Below are 12,744 nucleotides of genomic sequence, written 5' to 3'. Positions count from 1 at the left end.
ATGAAATTTTTATATAACTTTCGTAAAACATTTTAATTATTATGCACTAAACGGGCATATACATGTAAATGTATGGATGGTGTAAATAAATACTTATAGTCAAACGGACATATGCATATTTTTAAGAATATCATTTAAATGAATGTTTGTAAATATATTTATATTAATTTACATATATTTATAAGAAATTGGTACATAAAAGTATAAATTTCACTTATTATTTTCTTCTATTATCCTAGTTGGATTGGGAATAAGTCGTTTTTGAAAATATTTTAGATTGAAATATTTTGGATTGAAAATCAGGACCATATCACTCGAATGAATGATTTACAAAATTAAATTTACATTTATGAACGAATTTATCAAAATAAGACTATATAGTTATATATTACGTATATCATAACTAGACCCGATAATTAAAGTGGGTTCCGTATTTTAAAAATATTACAACTATGTGCAAAAAATAAAGTACCGTTTTATAGAAGAGGAAATATTATTTTTTTATTTCTGAAGTGCCTTGTTTGAATATGATAAGTTTGTATTCTTTCGCCATTATTGTATCAAATATGGTATTAGCTATATATAATAAATTACAAAATTTAAGATTGTAAGTGTAACAAAACTTCACGGTTTCAGCATATAAGTATTATCCAGAATTTGTTCAGTTTTAAAAGTTGTTTTTATTTATATGTATAGTTAGATACATCATTATTATTATCAGCTTAAAATTACTTCCTAAACAAGTCTGTGTAGTAAACGCTATAAACGACATAAGTACATATATTCAATAAGTACCTATATATATATCTAAGTATAATGATTTGAATAATTAATTTGAATGTTGCAGAGTTTCGAGATCTTGATATTTTCCATCGGTTTCTCTTCTTAAATATTGAGTAGATCGCAAAGGATAATCTTAACTTCTTATATTTCCAGCAGAAAAGATAATGATATATTTTAGATATTGTTTTAGATTTTATATTGTTATTTAATTGTAATAAAAATATTACTGGGAAGACTATAGAGAAATTCGTAAACGTCTGAGTATAAGGAGAACTTGCAAAAATATTATTGTTCATGTACGGAATTATTTATAGTATCTCAAAAGAACATTCTATATAGATTAAAAAATTGATTTCAAATTACTGTTTATTTTGTATCAATTTATTTTTTAATTTGATTGACATTAACTGAAGATTCAAATATAGCAAAAGCAATTCTTTTCGACTTATTATGGAAAAGATACTTAAAAATTATTTATTTGCAATATATATTATGTCTATGTACACGAGCTAATATAAATAAACAACATTGAAAATATAACGAGGTAATGACATGTTGCTTTGCATTTTTCTTACGCCTTGCTATTTACCATGGTAAACCATGAAAAAAGTAAAAGATATAACCGCTGTATATACAAAGCATTCTTCTTTGTTGGTTTATGTTTACTCGCATAATTAATGTTATAAGCATCATTAAATGTATAGAACAATTTCATTAATCTCACAAATCCGGTGTATTTTAAATACATTTCTCCTTTTCTTTTTTTATATTTCGTGGCAGAGTTGGTTTTTCAAAACCATTTAATTTAATTTATAATAAGTACCAGTAGCTATATGATATATTCTCTCTTAAGATATAAACAGTTCATATGAAAAAGAAACTTTTAGTTTAATGAAACAGTGTCGATAACGATTTATCTAAATTTCGTCTTTATAATCATAATAAGTGTCGATGATTAATAAATATTTTATTTTGCAGCATATTCGTCAACATTCAACAGTGAAAATAATCATGGAATCAAAATGGATGTATAGCCAATCCAAAATATATATAATAGCATTTTCTGATTGCTGCTTACTCGCCTGTTATATTTCTACAAATCCCAATTTTTCAATGTATGTTTCTAATTTACCAAAATTTTATCGATTGGTATTTCCAAATTTACAGCGTACGTAAGCATCTTGCATTCCAGCTGCTGTATGATTTTATTTCGATTTTTGTACAAATATAAGTGTGATCATTCGTCGATCATAAGTTCAAAATGTACCATGCCATGTTGCTGATCTTTGGTTCCATCATGTTTTATATTCTTTGCCCAAGCTCGACATTTCACATTGATTATTTGGTTCCCTGAAAAAGTAAATGACAATTTTTTAATAAGTCTTTCAAAAAAGGGTACTATACGAAGATCACAGTAGATAAATATGCTAAGTCTATTTATATAAATATATTATGTTCTTCCCCTGTAATCTTTATAATATGTTATGTATATCTTCATATATCAAACTATTAGATTCGAACTTCCCAAATTTGAAGTGTTTCGAAATTCTGAAACGTCTCTATTCTTGTTTTCATGCTATGTTATCTGAGGCTTAAAATATTACATCTTGTAAGAATCTTGCAGTGCATTGTTCATAAATGTTATTCTATTGCACTGTATTGTGTATAAAGGTGTATTGACTAATGAAGTCAATTGCGAGGCGAGACAACATGTGTACGTAATTTTAAAACTGTTTGGCCAATGACACCTTTCATGTCACGATGCACTGGATTTTACTGGTTTTAGCTGGAGTGTATCATTTGCTTACAGTACATACAAACAGGTCGGTCAATAGCTAAGTAACTAGTTAAAGAAATATGAGAACGATCTGTAATCTTATTTTATCAGCTTAAAGCCGATCACCTTTCACGTGTCTCGGAAATTAACGAAATGTTAAGATTTCAAAATTTAGAAACTTTATATTGAATATCTACCTCGACATGTATTTACAAGATAAAGAGGTTTGGGCCTTTATAACCGTATTTAGATAGTAAAGGATTTCAAGATTTGGAATTTCATTTCAAAGATTTCGTTCAACAATGAGGTCTGTTTAAACGACAAAGAGTTGCAGATTTGAAATTTCATATCGAAAATACCTTCTAAGATGTATTTAAACAATAAAGAGTTGTAATCTACTTACTTGCTGGTCGAAGAAAATGCACAGCAGCAACGGGACTTAAATAACCAGGAATATTTTGGTATGGATAATAATATCCTGGAAATCCGCGACTTTCGGGATAATAGTTCAGTTCACCAATTACTTCATTATCATGAGGATATGCACCTTCGCAAGATACCCACACGGTATTTAGCTGCAAGAACAAAAGAAGAAGGTATAAAATACTATACTAATTGGCAAACTTTATCTTTATACATTTCTCTGCCTATATTTATTTTATATAATTTGTTCTGTATTCAAATATATTCAATCATTTCTGCAGTACTTTTGAAATGTGTTTTAAATATCAACTGATACAATTAACTGACCGACTAACTAACCCATGAACTGTTGATTGATTTAATATGTTGTACAAGACTTGGTGGCATATCGCTCGGTAAATCTTTGGTGTTGTTATAATATTCTGGTACCCAACCGTATATCTAAAAAGTAACATGTTCATAAATTAGTTGATAAATACAGGCAAACATTACAATAAGTATGATAAAATAATACTAAATAAAAATTCTACGTTAATTACGATCTAAATTCGATAAAGTCGTTGAAATTATTTTTATCTTTTGCATGACCAATGAACTGTATTATTGGTGGAATCAGTAAGTAATAGAACGATAATATACCCTATTTAATTTAATAAAGACACAAGGAGCTGAGTTGTTGAAACCATATTGCTGAGTAGGTGAGCAGGGTCCCCAGTTGTTCACATCAACTGCACAAACATGTCCAGGCTTGACCGGCGTGTTATAATTACAAATCTGTTGATTTCTACCGCCATTTGGTAATGTCGACGAATTAATATATTCTACGGAAAATACACAATATTAATATCGTGATAATCCTTTAACATGTAAGTATTTAATTTAACATACGACATATTATACAGCTAACAAAATTATTGGTTAATGTAGTCATTCTACTATCGACATATGTTATAATTTACCTTCTAAAAATTTGTCTAATAAGCCCGTCCACTTCTGCACCGAGTTGGGATCTGATGAACTATACCAAATTAAGGATTTTTCATCAGTGTTTTCGGAAATCGGCCGAAATCCTAGACCTATGAACAATTAATAATTATGGTATAATAATTAATAATAATGGTATGGTTAATGGGTAATGGTTAGTCATTATATAATAATGGTATTCGCGGTACTTTCTCAAACGGTAGGTAAAACAAATTATACAAGATATTCTACTTAAGCACGAGTAAATTAAACTTCTCCGTTATTTTCAAGGATATGAAAAAGATTTATTTGCAAAAGTGATATCGTATGGAGAAGACTGTGCTAGTAATCACCTTTTTGTAAGTGGGAGATTTATGGAAATCTCAAGGTCAGCATTAGCTTCTTGAATTATACGTGAATAATATAAAGTTAAATACATCATTTTGTTTTATACGATCGGTGCGTTTGTTGTGCATGTACTTACTATCTTTGATTATCGAAATTAGTGTTCGATTTTCATGCAAGTGACCAGCATGATATATGAGAAATAACGAGTTGATTTTCACTTTTATGAAGTATATTTATACTTTTTGAAATATATAGTAGTAGAATATATAAATTTACCTGGATTGGTTCCTATTATACTTTCCTCCAGAATCCACCTTGGTTTTTCATAACTTAGAGTAGCTAATAGTCCTTTCATGCAAATAGCAAATAGCAAGGCCAACACGCTGAAGAAGCAAGCATAGAATGCTCCAGTGATGGCTGGAATAAAATAGAAAATGGAACTGTTAACTAAACGATTGTTTTATATTATTGTACTCGATAAATTAAGGAAGAAATTTCAGCTATTTCTATTCCACTTTATTATTAAATACTTTGTACGTGAAAATAATTTACCATTATGTCGTAGGTTGCTTGGTGCAATAGACGCAACTTGTATAAATGAAATATGCAAATTATTTGAAATAATTTTAGCTTTTCATTTTGTGTAATACAGCCTTAATCCATGCACACTAGTTATAAAAGCACGTGGCCTCGAAAATTTTCACCATTTCAACGATTGAAAGGAAAATATTTAAAGCGTGGGCACTGTTCCAAAGTCTGATCTAAATATAGTTCCTTTTTAAGAGTGTGGTATACGCCACTGTGATGGTTACTTCTGCTTCTTGTTCTTGATCGCGAACAATTTTTAAACGTATATTCATTTCCGATATATATATATATAGTTAAACTGGATATACTCGAATATTAATTAAACGGCAGAAATTAAATTGATTACATTTTATTGCTATAGATAAAACTGACTATATTTAATTAATATAGTATTGTTTCAATAGCATTCTGTTGCTAGAATGAAATATCAGAAATTAAAGTAAAGTAGAATAATATTGCGTCTGACAATAGCGTAGTGAGTGCAGATATAATAATTATAGGTTCAGAAATCCATATTTATCACAGACAGTGGCTCAACCTGTTTTACAGGAAACGGAATAATTATCGTGTGTGTACACTGCACACATACAATGAAACATTTACAGATTCAAAACACGTTTCTTGTTTCGGTTGAATGACACGAAATGGGTAAAAGCTGATTGCAACGTTTTACTAATCGTTAAAAATATTGGCATATCCAGGCAATTTGTATTTTACGCAAATTTTATATTTTATTGACAGACGTAACATGTAGGCAAGAAAATACATCGATGTTAAAATTGATGTTAGCCTTACGTACAATGGTACATGAGAAAAACAGCCTTTCAAATGTACTGTTTTGCAATTCTTATTTTCTGCTTTGAATGGTAGAATGAAGAAAATTTTTTCGTCGACATGTTCGCTAGTGGGTCTGCGCGTACAGTAACTAAGTAAATTCGCAGTAATTACAGTAGTTAAAACTTCCTATCTTTTTTTCCGTTTCCAGCTCTCAATTTATTATTTGTCGACTGAGTCGCAAAATTTAACGACACTGGGAACACGTGTGGCTATTTACGCATACGTGTTAACAACATGAAATACGAGTGTTTAAAATTCAAATTGCTTCGGCCTTTATTTTTCCTGTTCATTTATACATCTGATACACTAATAGGACAGGAAGATTATGGTTCAAATATCATTTCTTCAAGATAGTTGAAATAGTAGGAATTAGGATCGAACATTCTTTACTTGACATGAAAATAATAAAAAATAGATCGAATAATTATTTGGAATAAAGTAAGAAATATATTTGAAGATGACATTCTTTGCAAATAAATTCGAAAATCTTATCTGAGAGATAAATTATTTTACAATATGATTTTTTGTAACAGATATTATAAGTATGTCGCATTTATTCTCTTACCGCATTAGAAGAGATTAGAAGCATTAATATCAATAAATCGTGACAGAAGTTACTTCCGCTCTAATAAATCTTATTCTTTCTTCTTCTCGCTCGCCTGTTCCTTCACTTTCTCCTTTCTTCTCTCTTACTCTTTTCCACGCACAGAAAATCTGATACAAGTAAAAGGTATAAACATGTTTTCAAGGTAAATCCACTTACCACCGTCACCGAAAGTTACAAAACGAAAAAACAAGTTTTTTAATAGCTACTATATATTTTCTATTTAATTTATTGCAGTTTTTAGTAAACTTTCTACATCAAGCTTATTAGGATATCGAATGTTATTGTTGTAGCTTATTGAATAAATTTTGTACATCAAGTTTTTATTTATTATTTTTATACAAAAATAAATATCCACGAGTTCTACCTAGGCGGATAAAAATAATATAAATTTACACAAACCGATCTTGACAGAATTATACCTAATTCTATCGCACGAAACAAGTCGAATGGTATGTATCGATATCGAAGCTATACCTATAGATATACGTAGATGATAATTCGCGTAGGTTTCGAATGATTTATAGCGGAGCTTATATAAACCTTCAATTTAAACTTAATATATAATATAGATATACACACGCATACACGTCACAGAACACCAATTATTTTTAGCATATCTAACACTAATATTGACATTTTACTTAAGTTTTAAAATAAGAAAATAACTGTTGCATTAATGTTGGATTAAATGGAATTGTATGGATAAATTATGCTGTAAATCGGTCGTAATTTTTCAAACAGGTACTGAGACTTCAATATGCAGTTATTCCTAATGCAGTTTTGATTACGTGTTCGGTTAAATATATATTCAGGAGCATGCACATGTTTCTTTGCTCGATAAACTATTCAGGACTTGAAGTTGATGCTGGAAAAGTTTGCTTTTTTGCTATCAGATCTATAAAAAATACATTTTTTTGTTGATTGATTGTTTTGATTTATTTTATCCGATAAAAGATCGATAAAAAAATGTATATGAGAAAATTTGATATACGGTTCGAAATTATTCAACGCAATAAAAATTCAAATTTTAGTCTCCAATTACAGTCTAAAATAAACATTCTATAAAACTTAGTCTTCGTTAACCTGAATTTATTACGTACATACATACAGGTAATGTTTGAAATGTAATTTAAAAATGCTTGGTTGTTGCTAGTCATCTATATTATGTTAATACGTTTTAAGGTTCGTGTATTATTTGCGTAATCTCGCTGTGGAAACTTTCCACTTTCTTTTTTAATATCGAAGGAATTTATCGATGTACTATCGTATGTCACCATATATATAAATTATCTACCGTTAGGTATTTTGTAATTAAAGGGGAATATTACTCAGATGGCACTACAAGATAAGTTGTAGCTAGTGGCTATGTACCGTGTAATTATTTTAACCTATTGGCATTTAAAAGTACAGCAGTTTAAGCGAAAATATGATTGCCATTTATCTTCTATATAAATAATTTAAGAAAACGAACAATTATTGAATTAAGAATGCAGTATAAAATATTGTGTATTTTTCGTAGTAGCTATAAAAATTCAACGCATCTGTGTGTTACTTCGTTCTATTTTTCTTTTCTTGGTTTTCGCTGACTTAAATGCAACAGAGTTTGAAGTTATATAAACGTATCGAAGCGATTTAGAAACAAATAAACAATAACAATAACAATAAACAATAAATAAAGACATTTAAACTATTCTAAGCGTGTGTCAGAATCGATCATTATCGAAACTAACAGTGCGTTTTTCAGCATTGCGGTAAAGTAACGAATTAAAGTTCAACGAAGCTTCAAAAATTTGTGTAAGAATCTGTATAAGTGTACAAGCCGGATTAATATAATTTCTACTTTCTTATCGTAACTAATATAGAGCAGTCGAGAGTTTCAATGCCATTGATAACAATTAAATCTGTTAGCATTATATATAGTACGTCTTTCAGCTATCTTCATACTTTTTATTTAGATCGAGCTAACGCGAATCCTATCGCTTCTTTCATTCCAACTTAACCTCGCCGATACTTATTTCCGGTCTTCTTATTATTACAAACAACACACACACACACACACACGCGTGCGTACGCATGAATCTTTGATACATTGTAAAATGTATCAAAAACAGAATACGAATGTACGTATTAAGTACGAAAAACAGTGGGATTATGAGAAACACCGAGAATACTACAAACTCATCCCGTTGGTATGTAACAAAGTCAAGGAAGCCCTAATTCTCGGTACTTGATTTAAACATTCAGCTTGACTTCACGCTTATCTCGCTGACATAGGGGTTAAGAATTTCAGAAATGATTTACCACTAAAAGGTTACTAACATATAATATTATAACGATATCAATTCGAATTAAAACGACAGAGTACAACAGGATCGAAACGCGTTTATGCAGCCCGAAGCACATGCTATTCATGCGCTCATATAAACATACCATTCGTCCAACGGTCTCTAATTATTAAATTATAAGAGAATAATTACCCCATTTCTTCCCCGTGTGGCCGCAGTAAGTGCCTTCGACTGGATCGTGAATGCAATCTCGGAGAGCTTCCCAGCGCGTCTTTTGGTCGGGTGCTCGCTTGTAATCGATCTCATAAGTACCATTCTGCAATTGCTTGCCCGGCATGTTCATCTCAACGACTATCTCGTGCAACACTTGCGCAACTCTATCACTCGATTTTAACACGAATCTCTTGATAAAAAGACCTTTCGATCGTGTCTCAACGTTATGTTTATTACGTATGACAAACGGACCCAGTATGAAAAACTATAAACTCGGTTCGTCTCGTTCAACGAAGTTGTATTCCGGTTGAGCTGAAACAGCTCACTACTCTCGCTATCTCGGAGACAGCTAAGCGATACCGCGTGTATCCAAGCTCGGTAGCGGTGGCGCAACCACGATCGGTCGCGGCTCTACGTCTACCGATCGAGTAGTGGGAAACGCTAAGATATATCAGAGAGCCCACACTCGGTGTTTTATGGTTGACTCACACCTAGCTGCCATCGAGAGCTCCTTCCCCGGGATATTGTTTCATATCAATCGATCAGTCTCATGACTGGACCACTATTTGACCGGATAATATATGTATACAATATTTTCTTATCGGGTAAATAAAGCTACATACTCATTAGACCGGACGTTACGCGCGAATCGAAGATCGATTTCCTCCACTATTCCTCTCTTCGAGACTATTCCATTACTATAGTAATTTTATTTGAACTACTTAAACTTACTGTATTCTTCTTACTTCTTCATCGCGTTTGTATCTCTTTGAGGTTCTGTCCCACAATTGAATTGGCGTTAAAACGGCTATAATGAAATATATTGAATTTTGAAAGTCCCTGTATAACGCTCGTAACAGAACGATCGCAATATGTCCTCGTTTACGGAAAATATCGCTTAGACATCGTTGGTATTTTAATATACAGTGAATACACAAGTAAATCACCGAGTATTTTCTGTACGTCATGTATATCGATGCAATCTATGCGTACTAGAGATTTATGGAAATTATCAAGAATTCGTGTAATCTATTCTGTGTAATCGATTAATAAGCTATTTTATTGCATATGATGGCTTTTAAAATTTACATTTAAATCGTAATTTCTATTATCACTTATTAGCTGTTAAATTAATACAGTAAATATAATTTTTTCGTAACTATGTTCGAAGTAAAATGTGTATTTACGATTCAAATTTACTCTACAAATTGCTCTCTCATATTTTTAATCGTCAATTTCATTCACAATTTCTTAAATAGTGATTTATTAAATCGTATTGTACCTTGTTTTCATTCAAATGATACGCGGCAATTATATCACGAGGTATTAGATTTTATCTTTTCGATTTTAGATTATGCAATCGCGTATAGATCAGAAGCATCGAAGGTCAAACTATTTCACGTGTTTCTTATCGTAAGATACATAAAACATACCGTGGATCGCGCTTTACTGTAAATTGGATTTCACACGTTTTAGTTGAAATGAATCTCCCTGCATGGCCACGCAGAAGGTCGAATATTATTGCAATTAAATGACAACAATTGAATTGCCTAGGAGCAAAATTTTTTCTTCGCATTTATCTTTTATATCCTTATATCTATTTAAAATATTTCGTGCGATTTTTTATATCATAAAAATAGCAAAAAATTCTTATCACCCTCCATGATTGTATAGCGAATTTAATTCCCTAATAAAAAATTAACTTGTCATTAAACAAACGAATTATTAGAAAGAGTAAATTGCCAATAAGTTTTCTCTCTTGTTTTACCTGACATTATTTGAAAATCTAATGAATAACGGTGATATTGTTCGATATTGTAAGCCCATAAATAACATTCCACTGTCACTAGTCTATTTCCTGCAGTAATTACAAAAATAATAATAATAATAAATAAGTTTGCGAAGTAGAAGCTTCATACTTACGTGTTAAATTTCTAAATTTTAATGCGACAATAGGGGACAGATAACCTGGTTGTCCGGTAAACGGAAAATATTGGACTGGAAATGCAGGATTTGGAATGTATTCTATTTCTCCGATGTGTTCCTTATCAACGTTATTTGCTCCATCGCACGACAACCAAATGTAAGGCTTATAAAAGATACATTTAAATATCTCGCTCATATTTAATAAGAGAGAATATGTACAATTAATATGTATAATTAATAAGAGAGAATATATTCGTAAACATAATAAAGAAGTAGAAATAAAAGAAATAAAATTATAATAGTTCATTTACTAAACGAAACCTTTGTAGATTGTCGTACTGCTTTCTTCAATTTATCTGGCATATGATCTGGCAGATTCGAAGAATTATTATAATATTCAGGTATCCAATCGAACCTCTACAACATATTAATATATATGATATATATATCATATATTTGAATATGTGCATTTTTTTACACTTAACATTTTTTTATAAATGCAGATATAAACATCCGCAGTTTATACTTATGAGAAAATTACTTTATTAAATTTAATAAGAACACAAGGTTGGAACGGTTTTGTATATCCGTATGGAGGCTTGCTACATATTCCAAGAGATTTTATATCAAAAAAGCAAGGTTTTTTATTGTGATTTGTCTTCGTATGTTTATTCTGACAATATAAGTCATAGTTCGACATATTCTTATGATATTCTAAAATAAAATACGTTAAGAATTATAAGATCTTATAAACAAGAATGAGTACAAGGTTAGAAATATTACAAATAAACATTATATATATATGATACCTTGTAAAAAATCAGACATGGCTCGAATATATCTGTCCGGTCTGGTGCTGCTAAGCAAATTGCTCACGGCAATAATGGGTGATGCAGCTGATATACTGTTTGGTTTAAAAACTATTCCTTTAGAAAGATTTTACTTAATATGAGCGTCCATATTGGGTGCATTATCAATTAATTTAACATTATTCTTGTAAATAATCTTGTGACGAATCAAGTTACAAGAATAAAATACATCCATTGTTGAAATATTATACAGGATAAAAATTTATTGAAAAGTAAATTATTTGATTTCTATTTTTACATTATTTCTATGTTTCTTTTAATATGATTGATACCTGGACTACCAAAAGCAGAACGGGAAAGACGTACGCTCCTTGCGGAAATAGATTGTGTAATTTGACCAGAGTATTGAAAAAATGGTCTATCTAGTTTAGAAACATAATCTATACTGATCTTCATTTGTATTGCGAATATTGATCCCAAAACGGCAAAGAAGAACAAATAAAATATTCCTAGTTGACCTACATTTCAAATATATGTTTTACGTTAACACGTTTAATCGCACAAGGCTATAATTCTCCATGAATCATAACATAACAAAGCGTATAAAAACCGGATGTAACTAAATTAATACAATGCATCAGTCGTCACATTCATTTCTATGATCATTTCATAAAATTTTATTTTTTCCGAACTATGCTAAGTTATGTGAACAGAAATACTAAATTGTAGCATAAAATAAAAATAGAATGCTTGTTCGAATTATTCATGACGTTACCCCATTCTTTCGCTGTTCTGTCAAGAAATGCCTTTCGATTATTATCCCAAATAAACCGCAGAAAGTTTCGAAGAGGTCCTAAATCGGGTTGCGGTATTCGACTTTTGTAATACTCTTCATCATGTAAAATTACCATATCGAGGACTGATTTATATCTTCAATTTGAAGTTATGAGAGGAAAATTAACGGGAAAGATATTCTAGTTTCTGAAGTTAGTTATTTTTAACAATCTTTTGTGCATTTATTTTGAACTGACTTCAAGGAAAGATACATTTTCGCGCGGATACACAGATCTAAATATTTCAATGAACAAATATATATGTGTTAAAAATAATTCCATAATTTGCATATACAATAGTGTTAAGGAAATATATATGAGTAATATTTTTATCATTGATTAATCTACCCTT

The 12,744-nt window shown here is 30.4% G+C and overlaps 2 protein-coding genes and 1 long non-coding RNA gene across 4 annotated transcripts; 1 reads left to right on the top strand and 2 right to left on the bottom strand.

Moving 5' to 3' along the window:
• Positions 1–25: 25 nt before the first annotated feature.
• Positions 26–9,255, bottom strand: LOC132904835 (sodium/potassium-transporting ATPase subunit beta-2-like). 2 transcript variants are annotated; one of them, XM_060955600.1, is made up of 8 exons: positions 8,804–9,255; positions 4,847–4,882; positions 4,571–4,711; positions 3,943–4,059; positions 3,623–3,804; positions 3,323–3,424; positions 2,964–3,135; positions 26–2,133 (listed from the first exon to the last, which is right to left on the bottom strand). In XM_060955600.1, exons 1-8 carry the CDS (start codon positions 8,952–8,954, stop codon positions 2,021–2,023), a joined length of 1,014 nt encoding a protein of 337 aa, XP_060811583.1. In that variant the 5' UTR covers positions 8,955–9,255; the 3' UTR covers positions 26–2,020. The 2 variants fall into 2 exon arrangements, with proteins under 2 accessions (XP_060811583.1, XP_060811584.1); XM_060955601.1 differs by lacking the exon at positions 4,847–4,882 and having other exon boundaries at positions 8,804–9,252.
• On the top strand, positions 4,122–4,575 carry LOC132904855 (uncharacterized). The gene is made up of 2 exons (XR_009657671.1): positions 4,122–4,166; positions 4,238–4,575. It is a non-coding gene; the product is annotated as an uncharacterized LOC132904855 (long non-coding RNA).
• A 1,278-nt stretch (positions 9,256–10,533) lies between the features above and the next one.
• LOC132905107 (sodium/potassium-transporting ATPase subunit beta-1-like) lies at positions 10,534–12,725 on the bottom strand. The gene is made up of 7 exons (XM_060956073.1): positions 12,335–12,725; positions 11,892–12,077; positions 11,560–11,676; positions 11,292–11,464; positions 11,072–11,167; positions 10,748–10,913; positions 10,534–10,682 (listed from the first exon to the last, which is right to left on the bottom strand). Exons 1-7 carry the CDS (start codon positions 12,468–12,470, stop codon positions 10,534–10,536), a joined length of 1,023 nt encoding a protein of 340 aa, XP_060812056.1. The 5' UTR covers positions 12,471–12,725.
• Between the last annotated feature and the right edge of the window lie 19 nt (positions 12,726–12,744).

The sequence above is a fragment of the Bombus pascuorum genome, chromosome 3 (genome assembly GCF_905332965.1).
Source record: "Bombus pascuorum chromosome 3, iyBomPasc1.1, whole genome shotgun sequence".
NCBI lineage: Eukaryota > Metazoa > Arthropoda > Insecta > Hymenoptera > Apidae > Bombus > Bombus pascuorum.
Note: the sequence above shows the minus strand (reverse complement) of the source record. Positions and strands in the feature narration are given on the sequence as shown.

Coding starts and splice junctions, on each gene's coding strand:
- LOC132905107 (XM_060956073.1), bottom strand. CDS start 12,470: ATGGTAATTTTACATGATGAAGAGTATTACAAAAGTCGAATACCGCAA. Junction 12,078..12,334: donor CAGAACAGCGAAAGAATGGG/GTAACGTCATGA, acceptor TTTGAAATGTAG/GTCAACTAGGAATATTTTAT. Junction 10,683..10,747: donor AAAATTTAGAAATTTAACAC/GTAAGTATGAAG, acceptor TAATTACTGCAG/GAAATAGACTAGTGACAGTG.
- LOC132904835 (XM_060955600.1), bottom strand. CDS start 8,954: ATGAACATGCCGGGCAAGCAATTGCAGAATGGTACTTATGAGATCGAT. Junction 4,883..8,803: donor CCACACGGGGAAGAAATGGG/GTAATTATTCTC, acceptor CATTTATACAAG/TTGCGTCTATTGCACCAAGC. Junction 4,060..4,570: donor TATAATAGGAACCAATCCAG/GTAAATTTATAT, acceptor AATTGTTCATAG/GTCTAGGATTTCGGCCGATT.